At 41.6% G+C, this 15,105-nt stretch overlaps 1 protein-coding gene across 2 annotated transcripts in view; it reads right to left on the reverse strand.

The window, feature by feature from the left end:
* Adam9 (ADAM metallopeptidase domain 9) overlaps window positions 1-15,105 on the reverse strand; it is a 70,985-nt gene that overhangs the window by 8,123 nt on the left and 47,757 nt on the right. Inside the window, exons 16-20 of one of the 2 annotated variants that reach the window (XM_034520151.2) lie at window positions 12,712-12,895; window positions 7,220-7,300; window positions 6,677-6,782; window positions 4,467-4,599; window positions 2,601-2,748 (exon numbers count right to left, since the gene is read on the reverse strand). In XM_034520151.2, coding sequence (XP_034376042.1) covers window positions 2,601-2,748; window positions 4,467-4,599; window positions 6,677-6,782; window positions 7,220-7,300; window positions 12,712-12,895 — 652 coding nt within the window. Of the gene's footprint in view, window positions 1-2,555; window positions 2,749-4,466; window positions 4,600-6,676; window positions 6,783-7,219; window positions 7,301-12,711; window positions 12,896-15,105 lie in introns of both variants that reach the window. The other variant, XM_034520150.2, reaches the window with a different exon arrangement.

The raw sequence follows: 15,105 nt of genomic DNA on the forward strand, positions 1-15,105 counted from the left end.
AAGGTTCTTGTGATTACTGGAACTAGAAGACCCACTGTGATGGAGGGTGGTACCAGTCCTTGGGCTTGAGTTGTGGGCTGCTTAAGAAGAAGGGCTCACACTGCTCTCCTCCTGACTGGGTGGAACCAGCTCTCTCAAGATCCAACTGCCTTTGCTTTCCTAACACAACGGGCTGTACCCTGGAGCTGTGAGCCAAAAGAAACCATCCCTTCCTTAGGTCGCTTTGTCAGGGTATTTATCATGGCCAAAGGAAAAGCAACTGATGCACAAGACTATCAGAAAGAAAAAACAGAAAATTCAGAACCAGGCAGCATTAGATTTAAACTGCAGGAATACAGATGACCCTCAAGTTGCTGCTGTGAATAGTAACAGGGTAACAAACTGAAAAACAGAGAGACTATACATTTGAGAAACATACAACCTGTCATGCATGATTGGTGGGAAAATAAGAAACCTAAACAGATGATTCACAAGTAAGAAGATTTGGATCACCAAGAACTTACGCAGTAAAATGCTCAAAGAACCAAGGCAACCTACAATCAGTACAATCCATGTCAAAATCCAGCTGCATGGATTAAGTAACCCCACACACCTGAGGCCAACTGTGAGTGTGATGTGTGTGATGTGTGATGTGTTTGTGCATGTGTGCATGCCTCGGTATGTATGTGGACGTCAGAGGGCATCTTTGGGTAGTGATCCTTGCCTTTCCCTATTTTGTTGTTCACGCTGGGTACAGCAGGCTGGCTGGTGCAACTGCTTCTGGATGCTGTTTCCACCTCCATCCAGTCTCCCCTTGGGAGCACAAAGGTTACAGGCCTATGCTATCATGCCCAGTTTTACATCTCGAGATTCAAACTCAGGTCCCAAAAACTTTCAAGGCATACACTAGACTTATTGAACCATTTCTCAGGCTAGGTCAATGGGTTTTGTTTTGGTTTTAGGTTTTTAAATTTTTTTCACTTTGACTGAACCATTTCTCAGGCTAAGTCAATAGGTTTTGTTTTGGTCTTAGGATTTTAAATTTTTTCACTTTGTATATGTTTTGCCTACATGTATGTAAAACACCCTGTGTATGCCAGGTGCCCAAGAAGCCAGAGCGGGTACTGGATCCTCTGGAATGGGAATCGAGGACAGTGATAAACTGCCATGAGGGTGCTGGGAACCAATTCCAGGTCTTCTAAACAAGCAGCGGTGCTCTTAACTTCTGAGCTGTCCGTCTAGCACCTGGGGCAACTGAATTTTCTGGCAAAAGCACTAAAAAAAGACACTGGAGTCTTTTCTTAGATATACACTGGAGTCTTTTCAATACCTGTCCTAACAAAATGACTAGATTAAGATAGCCTATTAAACATTTCAAATAGCTACAAAGGTGGCTTGGTGGTACAAGTGTATAATCTCAGATACCCACGAGGTTGGCGTAGGAGGACCACAGGTTCAAGATCAGCCCGGGAAACGTGATTAAAACCCTGTCTCAAAGTAAGGGTGAGTGAGATGGCTCAGTGATGGCTCAGGGTCATCACCAGCCTCCACAACTATCTTCCTAAACAGCTATCATTTCTTTTTTAAATTTTAATATTTATTTTACTTTATACGTATGACTACTTTGCCTGTATGCATCTGTGTGTACATATGTGGTTACTGGATCCCACATAGTTGTAAGTCACATGTTAAGTGCTAGGAATTGAACTTGGGTCTTCCAAAAGAGCAACAAGTCATCTCTCCAGGGCCCAACCTCGCCAACTATCATTTCTTTGTGAAAGAAACATGAACATTTCTTTTGAGGTTCTTTTGTTCTTGCCTATTTGCTTGGCCAGGGCTGGATACAACTGAATGTCTGTCCATTGATGGATGAATGAAAAGCGTGTCCTGACTGAACGTGAAGCCCACAGGCCCCTGCCGAGCTGCTAGAGCTTGCTCTTGGGACACTCTCTATAACACAGCACCCGTGCAAACCAGTGAGGTCAGCGATGGGCAACAACTGGGATGAGGGACGAGGTCAGGAAAAGCACAGCAGATTTGTGTGTAAATACCCGAGAGTTCTTAAAAGTTCAAAAGAAGATCATCGGTAAGCATACTCACTTTCCTAACACCCTAGCTATCACACACAGGCAGGAATGTGCTGAAATGATGAGGCTCGCCCGTGAGCTCAGCACCCAGCCTTTGCTAGCACATCCTAGGGATGCCAGCTACGGAGACCATAAAGAACTAGTAGGGAGAAAAACAGCAGACCCAGGTGCTCACTCCTCAATTTTAGGGAAAATATTCTGAATAACTGGATACCTTTTCCCACCTCCTCTGAGCCAGGGCTCTGCTGGTTCCTTTAGTTTAAGGACCACCTACAATATCCCCAATACAGAGTAAAGTTATCTAGGTTTAAACTATGCAACCATTTTTTTTTAATCTTTCTTTTTTGTATTTGGCACTGAAGAGCAAACCTACAGTGGTAAGCACGCTAGGGATGGGTCAGCACTGTGACACACTCCTAGCTCCCATTTGTGTCTTTAAATGGACGATACTCCAACACAACAGGAAAGACAGGTTTTTATGAAACGTACAGCATCTCTAGATGGGGCGACTGCAGAAACATGCTGAGGACTCACTGGCTGTCTGGAGACACCTGGGCCCCCTGGTGGTCTGGAGATATTAGGACCTCCTGGCTGTCTGGAGACACCTGGGCCCCCGGGCGGTCTGGAGACACTTGGACCTTCTGGTTGTCTAGAGATGTTTGCTTGATTTCTGCCATCTGACCTGAAAGACATGATTACTTTTAGTTAATTCATGATAAAACATTTGTACAGGACACATTATATATGGCTTCAATCTTCCTTAATGCAAAAAAAAAAAAGTTGGTGATGGCTGTGGTGACAAGCAGAGAGTTAGCCAGGTCTCTGCTCACACAAATCTTGTCCTTGTGGAAATAGAGAAGAGGATTCCTGACCCCATTTCAATATTCGATAACCTGAAAAGTCTAAGAAACTATAAAATTCAACTAATAAGGTCAGTGATCTCTAACTTTTTCTCCTCAGATTTTTTTAAACTCAAAGAAAATGAAAAGCAAGTTCTGGGGGTGGCACACACATTTGAAGCAGGCACTCTAAAACTCAAGAACTTCAATGGTTGGAATAAGCAATGCACCCACTGAGGGGCCAGTGAGTCTGTCAGGCAGGGATGACAGGGAGACTGTTCTCACTAGGTAATGAAAACCACAACTCAGACTCAGAAGTCTGCAGGGGACTGGCCAGTTAGAACTGTGATGGCCAGTGAGAAAGAGGAGGTGGGGAAGGAAGAGGAAGAAAAGGAGGGAGGAAGAGAGGAATAGGAAGAAGAGAAGGGCAGAATAGTTTTAACTCTGAAAGTCACACTCGAGGAAGGTATAACATAGTAAGGGACAAGCAGGGTCCTGAAGTCTGCATGGGCTTCTAGAATCATTATCAGAGCTCTAAGAGAACCACATGCCTGCACTGGGCTTTACTGATATTTCTTCACTTAATCTTTAATCACTAAATTTAATTTAATTACTAAATAACTGAAAATTTTAGTTACCATGTAACTAAAACAACAAAATAGGCAAAATTATTATTTTCATTTTATAAGAAATAAGCCCAGATTCAGAGTTATATCAATTTTAGCTTATATTTTTACCAAATTATTAACAAAGACTTTGAACTTGACCTAGTTATAATGCCCTTTATGCTAAACACTGATTCAATATATTAGAAGTGAGTTTTGACACGGATTTCTCTGAAAATTCAACACACTGATTAAAAAGTATCAGGTGTCCGAATTATATAAACCTTTTCCCATCAAAAGTTATTTCCTAAAATCTAGTTTCAAAACTGAGAGTTCAAACTTCCTATGTAGGGATGGATACATTAAAGGAAGACATAGAAATTTCCCAACACATGTCTTATCTTTATCCCATGTTTTAATCTCTAGTTAGAAAACCTAAATTAAAGGCCAAGCCCTAAATCCCACTTGCATCTATCAGAAATCAGTGTAAGGCAAACAAAGCCCTAAGGACCACTGCTTACAGCATAAACTGCTCACAGACCTTCCCTTCCTGGTCTAAGACACAAGTCACCAGTCTTCCTTTACTCTGTGTGTGTGTGTGTGTGTGTGTGTGTGTGTGTGTGTGTGTGTGAGATGGGGGAAAGAGACAGACTGTACACGTAAGAGAGAGAAAGAGAGAGAGTGTGTGTCTGTGTAAGTAAGTAAGTAATAAGGTCTCAGTAGGTAGTCCAGACAAGCCTTGAACTCATTCACAATCCTCCTGCCTCAGCCTCCTAAGTGCTTTACACAAGCCTATACCACCATGGCCGATTCAACACTACTTGCTTATCACATCAAAAGAACAGCAAGATATCACAGAACCCTATTTTTAAGATTGCCAACTTCTATGCTAGATCATTAATAATTACTTTAAATTACTTAATACACATTAAGAAGAAAAAGCTAAGCACTCATACATTTGTGATCTCTTCTTCCTGAAGGTTTTCCGTAATTCATCTCTCTTGATAAAGAGGAAAATGGCAGCCGCAACAAGGGGGACGATTAGGAAGAAGAAGACCAGAAGTCCGTCCCTCAGTGCCGTGCTCTTTGCTAGAAAGACAGAATTGACAGTGATGGACAGTTACATTAGCCGTCAACCTTCTCTACACAGAACACACAAGGTGATTATACATGGTTCACATTAGCGTTGTTCTATTTAATCTGCTAGGGTTTCCTCATGCAAATATAAGAAAGGACAAAATACATCTCTTGGTAGACCTTTGTTACATAAGAGGCCACATCCTACCTTGTTCTCCTGTTCCTGTCCTTCCTCACTCTCAATACAGATACATAAATAAACAGTGAGGGTTCTAATATGTGCTGTTCTTGTTCAACATCTCAGTACTGAAGAAATGTTACAACATGTAACTCTGTTCTTAAGCCAGAGCACAAGGACTCCACTGGGATTACAGAGTAATTTTCCCAAGAGATGTATTCTATGTGAAGGAAATACATTCATCCTATCTCAGATATATTATAAAGCTGTCTTCCACCGTGATGCTTAAAATTTGTTATACTTCCAAATAACACAAAAAAATTCTTCATTGCCTAACCTACTAAACCAAAATTCTAGCTTTCTTCCCAACATGGAAGGTAATAAAAATGATATCATATGTGATTTTAAATTAACTTTTATACTATAAGTTGAACATTTTTCCATGTTTTATACTGAATGTTTGGTTTGCTTCTTTTCTATTTTTTAAGCTCCCCATGTATCAGAGATTTCACCTTATCCCCAATAGGACATGAAAATTCACTGCCCATTTTTGTCATTTGCCTGTGGTATTACAGACCTCTCCACATGCAAATGACAGGATAAAACTGACAAAACCATTAGACAAATCAAGAGAGAAAAATCAATAAAATTTGAATTGAAGGGGGAATATTACAACAGATACCACTAAAATCCAGAAAACTATTAAAGACTTTTTTTTTACAAGTCCAATAAAAATGGAAATCTACAAGAAACTAAGGGTCTAAACACATACCTCCTCTCAAAATTAAAGCAATAGGATATTAAAATCTACTAAATCAACACAAACACTGAATCCGAAAACACAAACAACTATGTGTGGAAGAATCATATGTCAACATAAGTGATACACTGACCATAGCCAGTATTATATTATTATAATACATTATATTATACTGTATATAATATATATTGTATATAATACATTATAATATTCTATATTGCAATGCACTATTATATTATTATATTATATTACTGCCCTGTGATCACACTACCTCTTATGAGGGTGCACGGGATGATGCGATGTGCTTTTGCTGAGAATGTGATATTAACAGTGGCATGCTACCTGACAATGAATCAGAACAGGGTCAACTACTTCAGGTGACCCTGCATAAATGAAGCACAGTGATTTTCCACACAGCTCATGAATAACAAAATCCACAGCATGTGATGCAGACAGTATCACACTGCTACAGCCACTTTGGAAAGATCTGGAATCTCTGGCATTACTAAACCCAAGAGTCAGTTACTCCATCAAGGGTTTGCCAGAGAGGAGACAGTTCGTCTTTTCACCAGGAACTTGTATTCTATCAGGGAATAAAAACAAGATGATTTTAAAAAGCAATTCCACTGCCAGTGTTGGAGAACAGAGAGAAGGAGCAGACTCATTGAGAGCCAGCAGGAAAGGAAGAACATGCCTATAAGAAACACAGAAGAAACTACAGTGTGACCAACAATGGACTCAGAGATAATGAAGGATGACTTCTTGTTTAAGGGACAGTGAAACGCGTCCGGAAGCTAAGTTGCGGGAGTCCCTGCAGAGCACGTCTAAGTCAGCTAAAGCCTTGGACATCATCCTAACAGCTGTGGGCAGACACCAAGCCAAGAGCAGGACCCAGAGCAAGAGCTGAAAGAAGAGCACCAGAAACTGCCAGTGCTATCTGCACATGCAGGGCAGGAACCATGGCTCATCGGTAAAGACAGGCAAAAACCTAAAAGAAGCAGGGCTAAACAAAACCCCAGAAATGTCTGTAAGCAACTCGGGAGGAGCAGTGAGCAGTTTCAGTGCACAGCTATGTACAAGGGAAGAAAGGAATAGGGATGCCAGCTTATGACCAGGGCAATGGGGCCACCAATGCCCTCCAGTGTACTTGCCATTATACGTCGGCCCGCTGTCCACGCTTCCTCCATATCCTTTGGTGTCACAGTATGGGGGAGCCCAGCCATCTTCACAATGACAATTCTTATTGCTGTTACACACCTTTAAAACAAGCAAAGTACCACTTGTTAACTGTGAGCATGCTCTGAATCACCTGCAGAACAGAAGCTAAAAAAGTCATAGAAAATCACAAATCTCCTGAGTGTGTGGTTTATATGTCTGTCTCTGTGTGTCTGTGTCTGTGTCTGTCTCTCTCTCTCTCTCTCTCTCTCTCTCTCTCTCTCTCTCTCTCTCTCTTCTTTATATCTTTGAGACAGGATCTCACTATGTAGCCATGGCTAGATTGCAAGTCACTCTGTGGACATGTACCACCACACCCAGCAATTAAGTGGGGGCTGGGGAAGGTTAAATGAAATATCTGCCAACATGATCGAATTCTTCCAACATCTACCAGAAGCCTTAGGAGCTCACATCTAACCTCCCCAGGACTATGGGCTCAGTACTACCTCTCTGAACAAACGAAAGGGAACACTACTTACCCCATGGCCATGACATTTTCCCTGAATGTCACAGTCATAATTCAGGACAGAAGCATTTACACACTGAAAATTCCTACAAATCTGAAAAAATAAGCAAAGAATTAAGTGGTATAAGAAAAATTGGACACACTAAAAAGATCAGGATAAAGATTAGCATCATGATAATTTCATTGACAGATTATTATTGTTAATTTATTACATCTTGATTTGGTGTGTGTGAGTGTGTGTGGGTATGTGAGTAGATGTATGTGCATGCATATGCACACTCATGCATGCTAGTATACATACACAGGTACATGTGTATATGTGCATGCCAACATACATACAAGCACGTGCACATACATGTAAATGTGTGTACGTGCATAGCATGATGTGTGTGTATAAGTCAAAACAAGACTTCTGAGCGTTGGCTCTGCCCCAAAGATGGGATACAGGGCCTCCGTGTTGGCAGCAGACATCTTTACCCAGCTTGCTCCCTGGACCCATCATTGGAGAATTCTTCAACTCTCACGGAATGGTTAATTCCAACATTGTATTTTTTTAATGAAGAAACTGAGTGACATTAACTAAATAACATATAATTAATGATTAAAATTGTAACGATTATATGAAGGCCAAAAAGAAATATTAAATTATAGTCTACCCTTTGATATGAATATACAAATAAATACCTTAGAAAAATATTCACAAAGAATCTTTTTTTCAAATCAAAAGAAACCACATGTTGAGTGTAACAGTGTGTAATCTTAGCACTCGGGAAACTGAGGCACAACAAGCATGAGTCTGAGGCCAGAATAGACTCTACAGACAGACCCTGTCTGCAGAAAAAGGATGATACATGAAATTGCTGAGAAATCTGGAAACAGGTACACTGAATATAAATAAATGAGAGAATACCTTATTTTAAAATAAAAGTTACCCATTGTTTTCCAATATCATGATTAATAATAAGCTGCTGAGGAATTTCCATTAGAAATGGGAAGTAATCATTATAATTTTATAAAGTTCTTGAAATTCTAGCTCATGACAGACATAAAATAGATAATATTGAAGTAAATTAAAAATTATCTCTGAAATTGTTAGCTCACAATTGATATAGTAAAATATCAAGCTACTTTTTTTTTTTTTGAAGAGTTAGGGGAAGGACTGAAGGAGCTGAAGGGGATTGCAACTCCACAGGAAAAACAATATCAACTAACCAGACCCCTCAGAGCTCCCAGGGACTAAACCACCAACCAAAGAGTACACATGGAGGGACCCGTGGCTCCAGCCACAGATGTAGCAGAGGATGGCCTTGCCAGGCATCAATAGGAGGAGAGGCCCTTGGTCCTGAGGAGGCTCAATGCCCCAGTGTAGGGGGATGCTAGGGTAGTGAGGTGGGAGTGGGTGGGTGAGTGGGTAGGGGAGCACCCTCATAGAAGCAGGGGGAGGGGACATGGGATAGGAGGTTTGTGGAGGGGAAACTGGGAAGGGGAACATTTGAAATGTAAACAAATAAAATAACCAATAAAAAAATAAAAATAAATTTAATAATAATAATAATACTAAAGGAGAAGTGATAGCCACAGAGCTCGGGATTCATGCAGAAGAGCAGGAGGAATGAGTGGTAGAGTCATAGGAGTCAAGAACACTTACAGAGTCAAATAACATGAGCCCATGGGAGCTCACAGAGACTGAAAAAACAAAAAATGACCATGCGTTAGTAGAACCTAGGCACCACACATATGTTCCAGATGTGTGCCCCGATCTTCATGTAGGTACCCTAAAAATTAGAGTGGGAGCTGTCTCTGAGTCTGTTGCCTGCCTATGGGTTCCTTCACCGAAGTTTGGCTACCTTGTCTGGCGTCACTGTGAGAGGATCTGCTTGGGCCTGCTACAAACAGATGTGCTACATTGGGGTGGATCCCATGGTGGAGGTCCTCCTTTTATCAAAGCACAAGAGGACGGGAAATGGGGGAGTGGGACTGTGGCACAGGCAGGAGATGAGAAACGGGAGCTGCAATCAGGATCAGGATGTAAAGTCAATAAATTAATTAATGAAAAAATAAAGGCATCTCTAAAAAAAATGGCTAAGATTAAAACAATGACAGCAAATGCTGGCACGTATGTGGAGAAAGAGGAACCCTATTCACTGCTGGTGGAAATGCAAACTGTTGAAGCCACCCTGGAAACCAGTGTGAAGGACCCTCAAAAGCTAGAAATATCTAAACTATATGACCCAGCTCTTGGGCACAGATCCACAGAACTCTGTATCCTAATACAGGAAGAGCTAATAGGATGTGGGAGGGAGGCAAGGTAGAGAGCACAGCAAGGTATAACGAATGCTAAAGATCGGAAGAAGTCATACACCACTTAGATGCTTCCTGAGATGTGTATCTATAGACAGAGTTCAGTTCAGTTCAGAGTTCAGAGTTCAGTAATACTGCCTAGTAGTATTACTAGTGACCCTACTAGACACCAAGGCTAACAAGTGAGAATGGAATTCTGTTTAACTGTAAAGAGAAAGGAAATCTGTAGAGGACTGGATGAAACTGGAAAACACTCTGTAAAGGTGACCCTGTCCCCAAGACAGATGCTGCCTGTGCTATGTGCTCCACACCGTCAGAGCTTTAGATTTGTCTGTGAACCAGACATGAGGAAGGGACCATGGCAGGAAGAGAAGATGTCTTAAGGTGTGGAGGGTAGAATACTTGTGATGTGTAACTAGAGAAAGTCAAACAGGTGGGCAAGGCTCAGACAGGGATACAGGTGGGCAAGGCTCAGACAGGGATACAGGTGGGCAAGGATCAGACAGGGATACAGGTGAGCAAGGTTCAGACAGGGATACAGGTGGGCAAGGCTTAGACAGGGATACATGTGGGGAGCCTACAGAAGGCGGCTATCATCTGTGCAGCCATCTTGAGCCATATACCTGACAAGAGACTTGATTACAATAGCCTACAACAGCTGAGCACACTCTGATAACATCTTGTTTTATATACCCAGGATTTTCCCTTGGGTGTGTGAGACTTAAAGGTGTGTGGCTTAAGGGCATGACTTAGAGATCAGATTTAGAGACAAGACCTAAGGGCATGACTTAAAGGTGTGACTTAGAAGTGAGACATATAAAAGGCAAGAGGCAGACAGAAGAAATGATTATTAAGTATTAGGCACTTGAGACTCGAGACAGGCAACTATTATTAGGCACTTAGCACTTAGCTTAGAGAAAGAAGCTTGGAACTTTGAGGCACTAGGGACTAGGCACTAGGGACTTGGAGAGAAGAAGAGAGATTGAAGAATAAATGGGATTGAATCAAACTCTGTCTGGTCTCCATTCTTTGAGTCCGTCCTCACTCTCTCTTGCTGAACCCCAACCCACGGACTGAAGCAGCTTGAGGCAGTGCGAGCTCTGACAATTTAGCCCCCAAGGCTTTTGGTAGTACAAGCTCCAACACTGACAGAGCGGTCCCCAATATTTTGGCCCCCAACCATGGGGCAGGTCGGGCTGCAACAGATACAGGTGGACAAGACTCAGACAGGGATACAGGTGGGCAAGGCTCAGACAGGGATACAGGTGGGCAAGGCTCAGACAGAGATACAGGTGGACAAGGCTCAGACAGGAACACAGGTGGGCAAGGCTCAGACAGGGATACAGGTGGGCAAGGCTCAGACAAGGGATACAGGTGGGCAAGGCTTGGACAAGGATGGAGGCAGGAGGCAAGAGGGGAAGAGTGAGAACTGACCATAATGAAAGATTTATGAAGAAGCCTGCTTTATAAACTAATTTTAAAACATGTTTTTAAAAAAGAACTGACATTAAGCAAAACTGTTGTCATAAATTAAGACACCTCACATACTATTAGTGAAATGTAAATTGTTAACAGACTACAGAAAAAGTTGGCAGCTCCTATCAAAATTTAAATATGTATATGCAAAAAGTAAATTTAAGTAAATAAGTTTACATGTCTCTTAATTAAGAAGAAAAAAAAAAAAACCTCTTGTAGCAAACTATCCTACAGAAGTGTCAACTAGCTGAAAAAATAAACTATAGAACAGGAAGCTTCCAGAGTGTGGTTAAAGAATTACTGTATCTAAGATGACCCAAGGGCAGTTTCTATATGGACCTGAAGGATCTGGTATGTTCTGTGAGTAGCCACACTTCAGAAATTTCCTAAAGGTCTAATGTGGCTTTGTTTTCTCAGAGTGTGGAGGTTTGTAAATGCCCAGAGAGAACTGCCTGTGCAGAAACGGTAGAGCTGACAAGTCTCGCCTAGGAAGTGAGCCCAGAAGAGGAATGCCATAGGTATCCATTTTTGGTTTGTACAATATTTTTGATAATTAAAATGTAATACTTTTATATAACCAAGCTTCCAATGAAGAAAAAACTTAAAGAGAAAAATAACATCTAACTATTGGAGGCACACTTGAAACAAAATGCCACTGAAGAGTTTGATTTTATAGTTTTTAACCCTATTACATAATTTAACCATGAACTGAGAAAGCAACAACATCAAGTAAAGGAAAATTTAGCATAAAAACATTAAAATAGAGCAAAGGTGTATTTAAATTAATAAAAGATGTCATCTAAATTAAAATATAATTGCCAAGAAACCAATACAAATGTAACATTCCTGTGCAAAAGAAATTTCTGTGACAAGTTAAAATAGGACAGTACTAAGGACTAAACTATTTCTGTCTCTAAGGCTTTTAACGCCTTAAGAATTTGAAAGACCTAAATGTATAGTTACCAAATACTACATGCTATCAGATTATACTCCTTGCAAACACATTCAGATTATGCATATATATGAATATGTGTCACATATTCAGCTCATTAACCATGGCTGTTGTATTCAAACACTTAAAGAGGTATGCTCAAATTCCCAATCAAACAGAAATTCTCTGTCTCTCTGTCTCTGTCTCTCTGTCTCTCTCTCTCTCTCTCTCTCTCTCTCTCTCTCTCTCTCTCTCTCTCTCACATACACACACACGTTGCCATTTCTTTTGCTGAATCTTGAGAAAAGAGGGCATGTTTAAAACTGGATAGCCAACACCATTTTCTGTCACTGCAGTCATTATAGAGGGAAAGAGGCCCTGATCATCCACTCATATGAAAGCATGGTTGGAGGCCATGGCTGTCAAACCCTGGGCTGGACAAGCACCATGACATTACTGACCCAGAGGCACAAACAAATACATAAATTCCAGAAACTCCAGCTCCCATCCCATGAATTGTGGAAATCACCTAGGTTTCCCAGTAAAAGTATCTGGCTAACAAATTATAGCCCATTCATAGGACAAACAAGTACAGAGGATTCCAACATGGAAGACATCAGAGGATGCCTGTGAAGAAATACAGAGGGCACAATTACAAGTAGTTGTCAAGTTCCTTTGGATTTTCTAAAATTACTAACACAGATTTAGACTTCTTTTTCCAGGAAGAGGCCAGCCACCAACATTGTATATTGATTTTTACAGTTGTTTTGTTTATAAATAGAAAATATTTAGGTTACCTTTCCAGCATCACATTTTGTGCCTTCATTCACCATCCCTGGGTCTGGAACATCGGAACCAAGCTGGAAATCCACACCCCAACATTTGGTGCCTCGACTGGGTGTCTGAATGATAGCTGGCACTATTCCAAACACTGGTATGTCCTGTACATTCTCACACTGAAGCTTTCCACACAAAGCATTCCTATGGGGCAAGACAAACACTGTAAATATAAAATACATCCAATGGACACAGAAAAGAAGTTTTTGTGTTTATATGTAGACATGTAGGCTGTTTCTTGGCTGGAGCGAATCCCAATGGAAAGTCGATGCGGTTCTTCTTAAATTTAGCAGGGAGAGGAAAGGAGAGCAGTCGCTGGCATGCAGTCACCAGGTGGGCTGGCAAGCAGGGCAAAGGTGTTTCCTTCTCCACTCCCACCCCTCCTTACTGCACAGTGAGCACTTTACAGACAGAGCATCTCCCACTCCCAAGGCAAAATTAAACAAGAAAGCAATTTTGGAAATTAAAAGTTAACTTTCAGTAACTCATGAGTCAGTGGAGAAATCAGCCTCACAGAGATGGCTAACAAAAGGAGGAGGAGATGTGAGGAAGAAGCAGAACATTAGAAAGCTGTACTGTGGTCGTCTGAATAAGACTGGACCCCAGAGACTCAGATGCTCAAATGCTAGTCACCAGGCAGTGGCACTATTTGAAAGGATTAGAAGGTTAAGAGGTGTGGTCTTGCTGGAGAAAGTGTCACTAGGGGTGGGCTTTGAGGTTTCAAAAGCCTGAGGGAGTAACTGGGAACCAAAAGGACCCAGGAAGTCACTGCCGGCCCGGAACACTGGTTCCTTCCTGTCTGGGCCAGAGCACTGAGCAGATCTTGGGTGGCAGCTCTGCCCCCAACATCCAAGAACCCAGAGGAAGCAGGGATCCCAGGCACTCGAACTCAGGTAGTATCCTAGGTAAGCAGACAGCAGGGCCCGCCCTAAACAGAGAGTAACTGGGAACCAAAAGGACCCAGGAAGTTACTCCTGGCCCGGAACACTGGTTCCTTCCGGTCTGGGCCAGAGCACTGAGCAGATCTTGGGTGGCAGCTCTGTCCCCAACCTCCAAGAACCCAGAGGAAGCAGGGATCCCAGGCGCTCTAACTTGGACAGTGTCTTAGAAACTAGTTCTCAGATCTGAGGCCTAGATCAGACCTCTGCCAGGTCTGCTGTTGTGTGGACCCCGGATTCCACCTGAGACATGCTGGAAGGTCCACTCAATCCAGATCCACAGAGGAACAAATGAACTCAGAGCTTCAGACAACATATCCTGAGATATTCTAGAGGAGACACTGCACCCAGAACAGCAGACACCTAGCTGGACTACTACCTTGGAGGCACCATATCCTGAGGCATCCTAGAGGTACCACTGTAATCAGTGCAGCTGGAAAAGATCACAGAGACATCTGGACCCCCAGGAGATCAGACACAAGCTAGATAACTAGAAAGACAGGCTTCAGTCAGAGACAGCAAGTACAGGCAGCACTAGAGTTAACCAGATGGCAAAAGGCAAGAGCAAGAATGTAAGCAACAGAAACCAAAGTTACATGGCATCATCAGAACCCAGCTCCCCCATCAGAGCAAGCCCTGAACACCCCATCACACCAGAAAAGCAGGAATCAGAATTAAAATCACTTCTCATGATGATGATAGAGGGCTTTAAGAAAGACATAAATAACACTCTCAAAGAACTTAAGGAGAGCACTGGTAGACAGATAGAAACCCTTAAAGAGGAAACACAAAAATCCCTTAAGGAATTTCAAGAAAATACAACCAAATGGGAAAAGGAATTAAACAGAACCATGCAGGATCTAAAAATGGAAGTAGAAACAATTAAGAAATCACAAAGGGACAATACCCTGGAGATAGAAAACCTAAAAAAAAGATCAGGAGTCATAGACACAAGTATCACCAACAGAATACAAGAGATGGAAGAGAGAATCTCATGTGCAGAAGATACCATGGAAAACATTGACACAACTGTCAAAGAAAATGCAAAATACAAAAAGCTACTAACCCAAAATATACAAGAAATCCAAGACACAATGAGAAGGCCAAACCTAAGGATAATAGGTATAGATGAGGGGGAAGACTCCCAACTAAAAGGACCAGTAAATATCCTCAACAAAATTATAGAGGAAAACTTCCCTAACCTAAAGAAAGAGATGTCCATAAATATACAAGAAGCTTACAGAAGTCCAAATAGTTTAGACCAGAAAAGAAATACTTCCCACCATATAATAGTCAAAACATCAAATGTACAAAACAAAGGAAAAATACTAAAAGCAGTAAGGGAAAAAGGCAAAGTAACATATAAAGGCAGACCTATAAGAATTACACCAGACTTCTCACCAGAGACCATAAAAG

Source organism: Arvicanthis niloticus, chromosome 16 (genome assembly GCF_011762505.2).
Source record: "Arvicanthis niloticus isolate mArvNil1 chromosome 16, mArvNil1.pat.X, whole genome shotgun sequence".
NCBI lineage: Eukaryota > Metazoa > Chordata > Mammalia > Rodentia > Muridae > Arvicanthis > Arvicanthis niloticus.